General features: G+C 49.4%; 1 protein-coding gene across 2 annotated transcripts in view; it reads right to left on the bottom strand.

Moving 5' to 3' along the window:
• KIAA1328 (KIAA1328 ortholog) overlaps positions 1–13,051 on the bottom strand; it is a 447,944-nt gene that overhangs the window by 70,726 nt on the left and 364,167 nt on the right. For both annotated transcript variants that reach the window (XM_060236224.1, XM_060236223.1), the window contains one exon: positions 6,841–7,010. In XM_060236224.1, coding sequence (XP_060092207.1) covers positions 6,841–7,010 — 170 coding nt within the window. The remainder of the gene's footprint in view (positions 1–6,840; positions 7,011–13,051) is intronic.

Consider the following 13,051-nt stretch of genomic DNA (forward strand, 5'->3'; position numbering starts at 1 on the left):
GAGGGGAAGGTTCAGAGGCTGAAGCGGGTTAAGGAAACTATCCAAGGCTGAATTCAGGGGACAATTCCTGCGAACCGCGTGGCTGCCTTATTCAGGAATGAGCAACTGCATAAGCCAGAGATGACCGTCATCGGAGCTATACAAAGTCCTATCAGCAACCTGCTGATGGGAGCCCCCTTTGCAGCTACTGGGCAGAAGGAGGAGGAGAACATAGATTTATACCCCGCCCTTCTCTCTGAATCAGTCTCAGAGTGGCTCACTATCTCCTTTCTCTTCTTCCCCCACATCAGACACCCTGTGAGCTGGGTGGGGCTGAGAGAACCCTGACAGAAGCTGCCCTTTCAAGGACAGAGACACAGAGTGGCTTACAATCTCCTGTATCTTCTCCCACCACAACAGACACCCTGTGAGGTGGGTGGGGCTCAGAGAGCCCTGACAGAAGCTGCCCTTTCAAGGACAGAGACTCAGAGTGGCTTACAATCTCCTATATCTTCTCCCCCCACACAACAGACACCCTGTGAGGTGGGTGGGGCTGAGAGGGCTCTCACAGCAGCTGCCCTTTCAATGACAGAGACTCAGAGTGGTTTACAATCTCCTATATCTTCTCCCACCACCACAGACACCCTGTGAGGTGGGTGGGGCTGAGAGAGCTCTCACAGCAGCTGCCCTTTCAAGGACAGAGACTCAGAGCGGCTTACAATCTCCTATATCTTCTCCCCCCACAACAGACACCCTGTGAGGTGGGTGGGGCTGAGAGAGCCCTGACAGAAGCTGCCCTTTCAAGGACAGAGACTCAGAGCGGCTTACAATCTCCTATATCTTCTCCCCCCCGCAACAGACACCCTGTGAGGTGGGTGGGGCTGAGAGAGCCCTGACAGAAGCTGCCCTTTTAAGGACAACTCCTGCGATAGCTATGGCTGACCCAAGGCCATTTCTACAGGTGCAAATGAAGTAGTGGGGAATCAAACCCGGTTCTCCAAGACAAGAGTCTACCCACTGAACCACTACGTCAAGTTGGTTCTCATGTGATGAACATTCAAAGAGAGGGAACGTCGAAATGAGAATTTCTCCCCTCCCATCTCAGCTCTTACAAGGAATTCTCTTTTTGCCTGAACACTGGTCGACAAAACTCTTTCCAGCACAATTTAAAATGTAGCAGGGACTTAGGAGGAGGAAAAGGAGAAGAAGAAGACTGTAGATTTATACCCTGCTCTTCTCTCTGAATCAGTCTCAGAGCAGCTTGCAATATCCTATATCTTCTCCCCCCACAACAGACACCCTGTTAGGTGGGTTGGGCTGAGAGGGCTCTCACAGCAGCTGCCCTTTCAAGGACAGACTCAGACCGGCTTACAATCTCCTATATCTTCTCCCCCCACAACAGACACCCTGTGATGTGGGTGGGGCTGAGAGAGCTCTCACAGAAGCTGCCCTTTCACGGACAGCTCTGCGAGAGCTATGGCTGACCCAAGGCCATGCCAGCAGCTGCAAGCGGAGGAGTGGGGAATCAAACCCGGTTCTCCCAGATAAGAGTCCGAGCACTTAACCACAACTGGCTTTGATGGTGAAAACTGGCCCACGGTTGGCCCGCTGACCATGGCAAATAGCAGCAGGTTAGAATCAGAGGTTGCTATCGCTGACGAAAACATGTGTAAATATTGGGGAGAACGCTGAAAGGCTTGGTGACAAAGGACAGACAAAGGAAGCAAAGGTTTATCTCAACATCTTCCAGGCGGAGAACAGCGGCGCATCGCATTTTCCTTCCGCTGATTATATTTTATAGATCACGAAAACAATCCCACAGCACTCCGCAATGCTGAAAATCAGCACTCACGAGCGTCAAGGTATTGGACCGCAGCTTTGTCATTTAGAATTGATTACCCATTAAGAGTGTGGGGGGGGGGGGAAGTAAAACATTACATTACAGTGGGCTTTTGGTTTATTTGACCCAAGCTGGCTCCCGTTCTGAATTAACCTCTTTTCCTAATGTGCCCAGGGAGACTGGAATTCATTCTGTCGTCCTTTATTTATTTTGTTCAAACTCGGGATGCTGGAGGCGGCCATGTTGATAACCGCCCGGACTTGTGCGTTTTCTTTTGTGGCCCCCACCTTAATGATTCCAGGAAAGCACCCGCTTCTGGCTTCCCCCAAACTATGCAAAATGGAATTATTCCAGAGGGTTTTCCTGCAAAAAGCAAATAGGGGCTGGACCGTAATGAAGTGGTCAGAAATTGCGGCTTATACGAAGGGCTTTTTTTTGTAGCAGGAACTCCTTTGCATATGAGGCCACACACCCCTAATGTAACCAATCCTCCGGCAGCTTACAGTAGGCCCTGTACTAAGAGCCCTTTAAGCTCTTGTAGGATTGGCTACATCAGGGGTGTGTGGCCTCATATGCAAAGGAGTTCCTGCTACAAAAAAAGCCCTGTACTGCTACCTATCGCTGTAGGCATCCTCCAGGCTAGGCAGCTTCTACACCAGGGATGTCAAACATGCGGCCTGGGGGGCGAATCAGGCCCTCAGAAGGCTATCAGGTCCCTGAGCAACTGGCGGTCATCTGCTTCCTTCTCCCTCTCTCTCGCTTCCTTCCGCATAACAGCTTGTTTTGCAAGGCTTGCTCAATTGCACAGGAGCTACAGAGCAAAGTTTCTATTTTCCTCCATTGTCTGAGGTTCCTTCCTTGGGGAGGAAGGGGGGGGGAGGGAGAGGTTGCTTTGCCAGGCTCTCTCAATCGCACAGCAGAGCTACTGAGCCAAGCCTCTGTTCCTTCTATTGACTGAGGCTCCTCCCCTTCCCAGTCCCCTGGGGAAGGAAGGAAAGAGCCTGAGCTTCCTTTGCACAGTTTCCCAGATTGCATGAGAGAGAAACAAAGAAAGCACCTTCAAGACCAACGAGTGCTAATGTTTTAAGCATGTTTTATTTTAATGTTTTTTTTTAAAAAAATCTTTAATTGTGTTTGTGTCCTTTATAAAATGTATATATCTGTCACCTAATCGTAAATAGGTACACACATGGCCCGGCTCAACAGGTACGGCCCAACAAGGTCTCATTTATATCCGGCCCTCGTAACAAATAAACTCGACACCCCTGTTACACGATGCAACATATCGTGTTTAAAAGCTCATGCACGGCTTTGGTTCCATTTGAGATTTCTATTTGTTTTCGGATTTCTGCAGTCCAAACTCAATGGAATTGCTCCTTCAACACCCCATCCTGTTGATTGTACTTGACTTACACTATGTAACCCGTCTTGTCTCTCAGCGAGAAAGGCGGGCTATAAATAACCAAATGACTGAATGAATGAATGCAGGGCCTTTTTTTGCTAGTCTTGAAGATGCTACTGAACTCTTGCTCATTTCTACTGTCAGTCCATCAGTGGATATTAGCCACAGTGTGTATATATATATATATGTTTGTGTGTGTATATAAAAAAAATTTGGGCCACTGTGTGACACAGAGTGTTGGACTGGATGGGCCATTGGACTGATCCAACATGGCTTCTCTTACGTTTCTGTGTCTGGGGCAGTGATGCTCTGTATTCTTGGTGTTTTGGGAGGGGGGCGACAGTGGGAGTGTTTCTAGTGTCCTGGCCCCACCGATGGACCTCCTGAAGAAACCTGGTATTCTGGCCGCTGTGTGACACAGAGTGTTGGACTGCATGGGCCGTTGGCCTGATCCAACATGGCTTCTCTTACGTTTCTGTGTCTGGGGCAGTGATGCTCTGTATTCTTGGTGTTTTTTTTGGGGGGGGGGGCAAAAGTGGGAGGGCTTCTAGTGTCCTGGCCCCACCGATGGACCTCCTGATGACACCTGGTTTTCTGGCCGCTGTGTGACACAGAGTGTTGGACTGGATGGGCCATTGGCCTGATCCAACATGGCTTCTCTTACGTTTTCACAGAAGCCTCATCACGTCTCCCCATTTTGTCTTCCAGCCTTCTGGAGCTCTCTGTTGCTCCCTGGGGCTGTTGCCACCACGGACTCCCAAGAGCCCCAATTCCCAGTGCACAGTGTATATATGTGGAGATTTTCTGGTGCGAGCCCCTCTTTTCTGCCCCCACTCCAGAGGCCTCATATCCTTCAGCCCCGGAATGCCTTGATAGCTTGCATCTTTTCTGCTCTCAGTCTAGCAGAGCAAAGTGGTCTTTCTTCGAAGAAGGCACAGCGAGGTCTTATGCCCCCCTCCCCCTTCTCTTTCTTTCCTTTCCTTTCCTTTTAAACTTGTCAACGAGTTTTGTGATTTGTGTCAGCAGGAAAAAGAAAAAAGAAAAAGAAAAGAAAGGCGCAAAATGTGGCAGGGCTCTCCAAGGAACAAACAACTTGCATTATTGGTTAAGACCGTGGCCACATTAAAAAAAAAAAAAAAAGGCTCCGCTGCATAGAAACTTTCTGAAAGGGGGCTCGTCAGAGGTGGGGGGGGGGTGCGGGAGACCCGAGCGGAGGGTGAGGTTAATCTCTTCCAAGGCACAGCTACAAAAGTTGGAAGCCGGCGAAAAAGGGCTCATGTCCAAAAGAAATCAATTTCTAATTTGAAACAAAATCATTTTTGACTAACAGGGGTTCAGGACCCATTACTTTTTGCTGTATAGTCTGCTGACATTTCAGCTCTTTTGGTGGCGCACAATGAATTCTAATAGCCCTCTCATAACATCGCTACACCAATCAATTTAAGCGAGAGAAAGCCGTTACAATACTGTGAAGTTGCAGGGGCAATTTTCACTGATGGTTTTCTTTTTCTCTCCCCACCCTTCCCCTCCTCTTTAAAAAAAAAAAAACCATCGTTATTTTCTTTCTTTTCCCCCCCCCCTCCTCCTCTGCCTCCTTTTCTTTAAATGCCACCTAATACAATCAATATTCTTCTTTTTCCCCACTCCGGTGAATTGTTTTTTAAGGATTTCTCTGTGGGCTTCCCCAAGAATTAAATGCCCCTGGAAGAAAAGGCTTGACCCTCCCCCCCCACTCCCGGTTTTTTGGCTCCCCCCTGTACTTTAATACATTTTGTAGCAGGTTGGGGGAGAGGGGAAATTGGAGGCTGATAAATGCTGACTCGGTGGATGAAAGTGTGATTTGTAGTAATGAGTAGACTGCTTCCCCTCCTTCCATTGCGGAAGGGGGTGCTGCCACTAGGAGAGCCAGGCCTCAGTCCACCGGATGCTGCAGTTCCACAGCCACCACATAAGAACATAAGAGAAGCCATGTTGCACCAGGCCAATGGCCCCTCCAGTCCAACAGTCTTTGTCACATAAGAACATAAGAGAAGCCATGTTGGATCAGGCCAGTGGCCCATCCAGTCCAACACTCTGTGTCACATAAGATCATAAGAAGAGCCATGTTGGATCAGGCCAATGGCCCATCCAGTCCAAAACTCTGTGTCACATAAGAACATAAGAGAAGCCCTGTTGGATCAGGCCAATGGCCCATCCAGTCCCACACTCTGTGTCACATAAGAGAAGCCATGTTGGATCAGGCCAGTGGCCCATCCAGTCCAAAACTCTGTGTCATACAGCGGCCAGAAAACCAAGTGTCATCAGAAGGTCCATCAGTGGGGCCAGGGCACTAGAAGCCCTCCAACTGTCGCCCCCTCCCAAAACACCAAGAATACAGAGCATCACTGCCCCAGACAGAGAGTTCCAACAATACGTTGTGGACAACAGCCAGTGATGAACCTCTGCTCCAGATGTTTACCCAATCCCCTCTTGAAGCTGCCAATGCTTGCAGCTGCCACCACCTCCTGTGGCAGTGAATTCCATGTGTTAATCGCCCTTTGGGTGTTTAGATAAGCTTAGATAAGAACATAAGAGGAGCCATGCTGGATCAGGCCAGTGGACCATCCAGTCCCACACTCTGTGTCACACAGCGGCCAGAAAACCAGGTGTCATCAGGAGGTCCATCAATGGGGCCAGGGCACTAGAAGCCCTCCCACTTTTGCCCCCTTCCCAAGCACCAAGAATACAGAGCATCAGTGCCCCAGACAGAAAGTTCCAACAATACGCTGTGGCCAATAGCCACTGATGGACCTCTGCTCCAAATGCTTATCCATTTCCCTCTTGAAGCTGGCTATGCTTGTAGCCGCCACCACCTCCTGTGGCAGTGAATTCCACAAGTTAATTTAGTTTTTTTTAGTTTATTTTCGATTTATATCCCTCCCTTCCCACCGAGGTGGCTCAGGGCGGCTCACAGCACATAAAATCTAACATAAAAGTATTAAATTTAAACATTTAAACATTTTACACAGTTAAAACATTAAAAAACATAACAGCAGTTTATTAAAACTACACTCAGTTGCCAATGCCAGTTAGTTATAGGCCAGCCGGAAGAGGGCTGTCTTACAGGCCCTGTGGAACTGGGCAAGGTCCCGCAGGGTCCTCACCTCTTCCAGCAGCTGGTTCCACCAGAAAGGGGCCGTTACAGAGAAGGCCCTGTCCCTGGTAGATTTCAGGCGGGCTTCCTTTGGCCCGGGGACAACGAGCAGATTTTGTGGGGAGAGACAGTCCCTCAGGTAGGCAGGTCCTAGGCCATATAGGGCTTTAAAAGTAATGACCAGCACCTTGTACCGGACTCGGTATATTATTGGCAGCCAGTGCAGAACCCGGAGCGCCGGCCGAATGTGCTCCCATCTTGGGAGCCCCAATAACAACCGGGCGGCGGCATTCTGCACCAACTGCAACTTCCGGGTTCGGCACAAGGGCAGCCCCATGTAGAGGGCATTGCAGTAGTCCAACCTTAATCACCCTTTGGCTGAAGAAGGACTTCCTTTTATCTGTTCTAACCCGACTGCTCAGCAATTTCATGGAGTGCTCACACATTCCTGCATGGTGGGGAAGGAAGAAATGCTCGCCATCTCACCTCTTCTTGGCCTGCCCCCGTCCTTCCCGGCCTGCCCCCTCAGGGCTTCCTCTTCCTCATCCAGGCCGAAGTCAATGATATTCTTCCCGGAACGGCTCCCTGGGGCTCCGAGGCCTCTCCCTGAGGCTGGTGTTATAGAGAGGCAACCTTCGCGGTCGGACCTGGCGGGGCTGGAAGAGGCAAAAGGGATTCAGGCATGACACATTCCAGAAGAAGAAGACTGCAGACTTATACCCCTCCCTTCTCTCTGAGAAGAGCGCCGTGGTGCAGAGTGTTAAAGCTGCAGTACTGCAGTCCTAAGCTCTGCTCACGACCTGAGTTCGATCCCCGGCGGAAGCTGGGTTTTCAGGTAGCCGGCTCGAGGTTGACTCAGCCTTCCATCCTTCCGAGGTGGGTCAAAGGAGTACCCAGCTTGCTGGGGGGAAAGTGGAGATGACTGGAGAAGGCAATGGCAAACCACCCCGTAAAAAACTCTGCTGTGAAAACGTTGTGAAAGCAACGTCACCCCAGAGTCAGTAACGACTGGTGCTTGCACAGGGGACCTTTCCTTATTCTCTGAATCAAGGGACTCAGAGCAGTTTACAATCTCCTATATCTTCTCCCCCCCCACAACAGACACCCTGTGAGGTAGGTGGGACTGAGAGGGCTCTCACAGCAGCTGCCCTTTCAAGGACAACTCCTACGAGAGCTACGGCTGACGCAAGGCTATTCCAGCAGCTGCAAGTGGAGGAGTGGGGAATCAAACCCGGTTCTCCCAGATAAGAGAGCTCTGGCTGACTCAAGGCCATTCCAGCAGGTGCAAGTGGAGGAGTGGGGAATCAAACCCGGTTCTCCCAGATAAGAGAGCTCTGGCTGACTCAAGGCCATTCCAGCAGGTGCAAGTGGAGGAGTGGGGAATCAAACCCGGTTCTCCCAGATAAGAGCTATGGCTGACTCAAGGCCATTCCAGCAGGTGCAAGTGGAGGAGTGGGGAATCAAACCCGGTTCTCCCAGATAAGAGAGCTCTGGCTGACTCAAGGCCATTCCAGCAGCTGCAAGTGGAGGAGTGGGGAATCAAACCCGGTTCTCCCAGATAAGAGAGCTCTGGTTGACCCAAGGCCATTCCAGCAGCTGCAAGTGGAGGAGTGGGGAATCAAACCCGGTTCTCCCAGATAAGAGTCTGCACATTTAACTGCTACACCAAACTGGCTCTCCAATTTCTCTGTCCAGAGAAGGGGGGTGGACCTTTTAAAGAGCTATGTAGAGGTCTGCCCCTTGCCAACCTCCCAGGAGAACATGCACTTTGTCACACTCCCCTTTATATATATATTACATATGTGTGATATGGTGTATGCATGCAGGGCTCATTTTTGTAACAGGAGCTCCTTTGCATATTAGTCCACGCCCCCTGATGTAGCCAATCCTCCAGGAGCTTACAGGGATTGCAGGGCCTACTGTCAACTCTAGGAGGATTGGCTGCATCAGGGGGGCGTGGACTAATATGCAAAGGAGCTCTTGCCACAAAATGAGCCCTGGATGCATGTCTATATGATGTCCTGTTTGTTGGAAAGAAAATAAACTGAAGGACAGAATTCAAGCCCCTCCATGAAGAAGGCTTTGAAATGGACTGAAAGGCTGACGTGTTCGTTTGAGATCGTGCCAAGGTGTCCGTCCATCCATCCAAGCGCTACCTTTGAAAGTCTTATGAACCACTATTTCAAGTTTTGCACAAGCACTTTATTGGGCTGAAAAGATCTGCATTGGACAAATATTTGCACTTTGCAATATTGTTTTTTTAAGATAGAAGCACTGAATTTTTGGCATAGCATCTAGTGCCTCTCTCCAAAATACCCTCCAAGTTTCAAAAAGATTGGGCCATGGGGTCCGATGTGAGCTCCAAAAAGAAGGTGCCCCTATCCTTCATTATTTCTAATGGAGGGAAGGCATTTAAAAGGCATGTGATGGCGAAAACTCCCTTTGGAGTTCAATTATGCTGGTCACAAGCTTGCTCTTGGCTCCACCCCCAATGTCTCCTGGCTCCACCCCCAAAGTCCCCAGGTATTTCTTGAGGCACCAAATTTGCAGCAGCACATCCGATGCCTCTCCTCAAAACACCTTCCAAGTTTCAAAAAGATTGGAGCAGGAGGTCCAATTCTATGAGCCCCCCAAAAGGTGCTCCTACCCTTCATATTTTCCAATAGCTGGCTATGCTTGTGGCCGCCACCACCTCCTGTGGCAGTGAATTCCATGTGTTAATCACCCTTTGGGTGAAGAAGGACTTCCTTTTATCCGTTTTAACCTGTCTGCTCAGCAATTTCATCGAATGCCCACGAGTTCTTGTATTGTGAGAAAGGGAGAAAAGGACTTCTTTCTCTACTTTCTCCATCCCATGCATTATCTTGTAAACCTCTATCATGTCACCCCGCAGTCGACGTTTCTCCAAGCTAAAGAGCCCTAAGCGTTTCAACCTTTCTTCGTAGGGAAAGTGTTCCAGCCCTTTAATCATTCTAGTTGCCCTTTTCTGGACTTTCTCCAATGCTATAATATCCTATTTGAGGTGTGGCGACCAGAACTGCACACAGTACTCCAAATGAGACTGCACCATCGATTTATACAGGGGCATTATGATACTGGCTGATTTGTTTTCCTATGCTCCTGGCTCCACCCCAAAGTCTCCTGGCTCCACCCCCAAAGTCTCCTGGCTCCACCCCCAAAATTCCCAGATATTTCTTGAAATGGACCTGGCAACTGTGTCCACAGTACAACTTTTGCTCCTGTACCGCCTGGAGATTGGCAGGCCTAGCTGAAAGCCACCTTGGAGATGACTTGATCAAAAGACAGGACATCGATCCGAGGGAAAGAAATAAGGCTGGTAAGCGTTATCCCCATATTGAAGGAAGTTCTGACTAGGGAGACGGATAGATGAAGCAGCCAATCAAACCGTCGATCCATTGATTAAAACAAACTGCGAGGGAGTTGCAGAGAAATCGATCCTGAGCAAGCGGTTGCAAATATGAACCGTAGGGTTGGAAGTTCACAGGGCCACAACAGAGCAAAGGGACATTACTGCCTGCCTGAACATCAGCCATGGATGGCATGAATAATAAATGCCCTGGAGCTTACTGAGGAAGATAGGGCTTAATAGGTAGCACAACCCGGGATCCAGGGGAAATTTATCCTGCTCCCAAGGAAAAAGAGAACGCTTCCACCTCGGCGGAAACACTGGCGGTACTCTCACCCAAGAGTTTCAGCGCAATTAGCAACATTTAAAAGATATTTAAGGAGCCAAGTCGTTATTCCGGCCCCTTTCCAGGCTCCCGGGCTATGGCTTTAATGAGAATTGATAGCCCCTGTTATCCAAAGAAGGTGACCTTTGACTCGGAAAATTAGTGGGAGGAAGGGAACGCGGCTGGAGGGACACTCCAATGGCTTCTCTTGACAAGGCAAGGTTACCTCTAGGATGGAATATCGCTTTCAGGGTCGAGTACTAGAGAGAGAGAGGGGTGGGGGGGGGGAGAGAAGAAAAAGAAGAAAATTAAATTGCTAATTTTAAAAGACAGGGTGGAAAGGAAATAAAGAAACGTACAGGGTAGCCGGCTCCACTAACAAGGCCTCGGGGTCTGACCCTTCAGCTCTTGAGCGAGTGAAAACCCGAAGGGATGGAAATGAAGGAGAAGGGGTGGTGGGGTGGGGAATGGATTCGTATCAGGGAAGGATTTCAAGGGCACAAATACCGCAGGGCCCCAGGAAATGCAAGGAAGTCTCCCCGCTACAAGGGAGCGAGGCCTGCAGCACACACTCTCCGCCTTCCCCGGCAGCCATGTTAACGTTATAGTGGGTTCTAGGAAAAAAGTCCAAAGGGAAAACCCCATGGACATAAATGTTCACAGGAAAAAAGCTCACATGGAAAGAAGCCCATAAGAACATAACATAAGAGAAGCCATGTTGGATCAGGCCAATGGCCCATCTAGTCCAACACTCTGTGTCACACAGTGGCCAAAATTTTTTTATATACACACACACACACACACACACACTGTGGCTAATAGCAACTGATGGACCTCTGCTCCATATTTTTATCTAAACCCCTCTTGAAGGTGGCCATGCTTGTGGCCACCACCACCTCCTGTGGCAGTGAATTCCACATGTTAATCACCCTTTGGGTGAAGTACTTCCTTTTATCCGTTTTCACCTGTCTGCTCAGCAATTTCTTCGAATGCCCACGAGTTCTTGTATTGTGAGAAAGGGAGAAAAGGACCTCTTTCTCTACTTTCTCCATCCCTTGCATTATCTTGTCAACCTCTATCATGTCACCCCGCAGTCGACGTTTCTCCAAGCTAAAGAGTCCCAAGCGTTTCAACCTTTCTTCATACTGAAAGAAGCCCGCATGGAAAGGAGCTCGCACGGAATAGGGTTGCCAGGTCCACCAATTCAAGAAATATATGGGAACTTTGGGGATGGAGCCAGGATAATTTGGGGGGTGGAGCCAGGAGATATTGGGGGTGGAGCCAGGAGCAAGGTTGTGACAAGCATAATTGAACTCCGAAGGGAGCTCCGGCCATCACACTGAAAGGGACCGCGCTCCTTTTCAATGCCTTCCCTCCACTGGAAATCATGAAGGATAGGAGCACCTTCTTTGGGGGCTCATAGAATTGGCCCCCCCTGGTCCAATCCTTTTGAAACTTGGGAGGGTATTTTGGGGAGAGGAACCAGGACGCTATGCTGCAGATTTGGTGCTTCTAGCATTATAGTGACTTCCTGTATAGCCTGCCTGTGTGAGAGGAGACTTGTTTGTAGTGCAAAAGGCACATTCATTTTATGAACGAAACTCGGACTAGTGCCTGGCTCAAATAATTTACTTCATTTGTGCTCAGCCTTTCTCCACAACATGGACTCAGTGGCTTATGGTTAGTTCTTGGGGCCCTTTCTTACACACCCAGGGACATGCTCTAGGATCAGTCAGCAATTTTTCCCTAGGCCACTTTGACTAGGGATCCTAGAGGGTTTTTGCCATTTTCTGGGCACGGAGCAGGGGTCACTAGGGATATAGTTGCGTGGGGGAGGTATCTGTGACGTTTCTGCATTGTGCCGGAGGTTGGACCAGATGACCCCAGAGGACCCTTAAGAACGTAAGAGAAGCCATGTTGGATCAGGCCAGTGGCCCATCCAGTCCAACACTCTGTGCCACATAAGAACATAAGAGAAGCCATGTTGGATCAGACCAGTGGCCCATCCAGTCCAACACTCTGTGCCACATAAGAACATAAGAGAAGCCATGTTGGATTTGGCCAATGGCCCATCCAGTCCAACACTCTGTGCCTCATAAGAGAAGCCATTATGGATCAGGCCAATGGCCCATCCAGTCCAACACTCTGTGCCACATAAGAACATAAGAGAAGCCATGTTGGATCAGGCCAGTGGCCCCTCCAACACTCTGTGCCACATAAGAACATAAGAGAAGCCATGTTGGATTTGGCCAATGGCCCATCCAGTCCAACACTCTGTGCCTCATAAGAGAAGCCATTATGGATCAGGCCAATGGCCCATCCAGTCCAACACTCTGTGCCACATAAGAACATAAGAGAAGCCATGTTGGATCAGGCCAGTGGCCCCTCCAACACTCTGTGTCACATAAGAACATAAGGGAAGCCATGTTGGATCAGGCCAATGGCCCATCCAGTCCAACACTCTGTGTCACATAAGAACATAAGAGAAGCCCTGTTGGATCAGGCCAGTGGCCCCTCCAACACTCTGTGTCACATAAGAACATAAGAGAAGCCATGTTGGATCAGGCCAGTGGCCCCTCCAACACTCTGTGTCACATAAGAACATAAGAGAAGCCATGTTGGATCAGGCCAATGGCCCCTCCAGTCCAACACTCTGTGTCACATAAGAACATAAGAGAAGCCATGTTGGATCAGGCCAATGGCCCCTCCAGTCCAACACTCTGTGTCACATAAGAACATAAGAGAAGCCCTGTTGGATCAGGCCAATGGCCCCTCCAGTCCAACACTCTGTGTCACATAAGAACATAAGAGAAGCCATGTTGGATCATGCCAGTGGCCCATCCAGTCCAACACTCTGTGTCACATAAGAACATAAGAGAAGCCATGTTGGATAAGGCCAGTAGCCCATCCAGTCCAACACTCTGTGTCACATAAGAACATAAGAGAAGCCATGTTATTTATTTATTTATTTATTTATATTGGGATTTATACCCCGCCCTTCGCAC

The sequence above is a fragment of the Heteronotia binoei genome, chromosome 4 (genome assembly GCF_032191835.1).
Source record: "Heteronotia binoei isolate CCM8104 ecotype False Entrance Well chromosome 4, APGP_CSIRO_Hbin_v1, whole genome shotgun sequence".
NCBI lineage: Eukaryota > Metazoa > Chordata > Lepidosauria > Squamata > Gekkonidae > Heteronotia > Heteronotia binoei.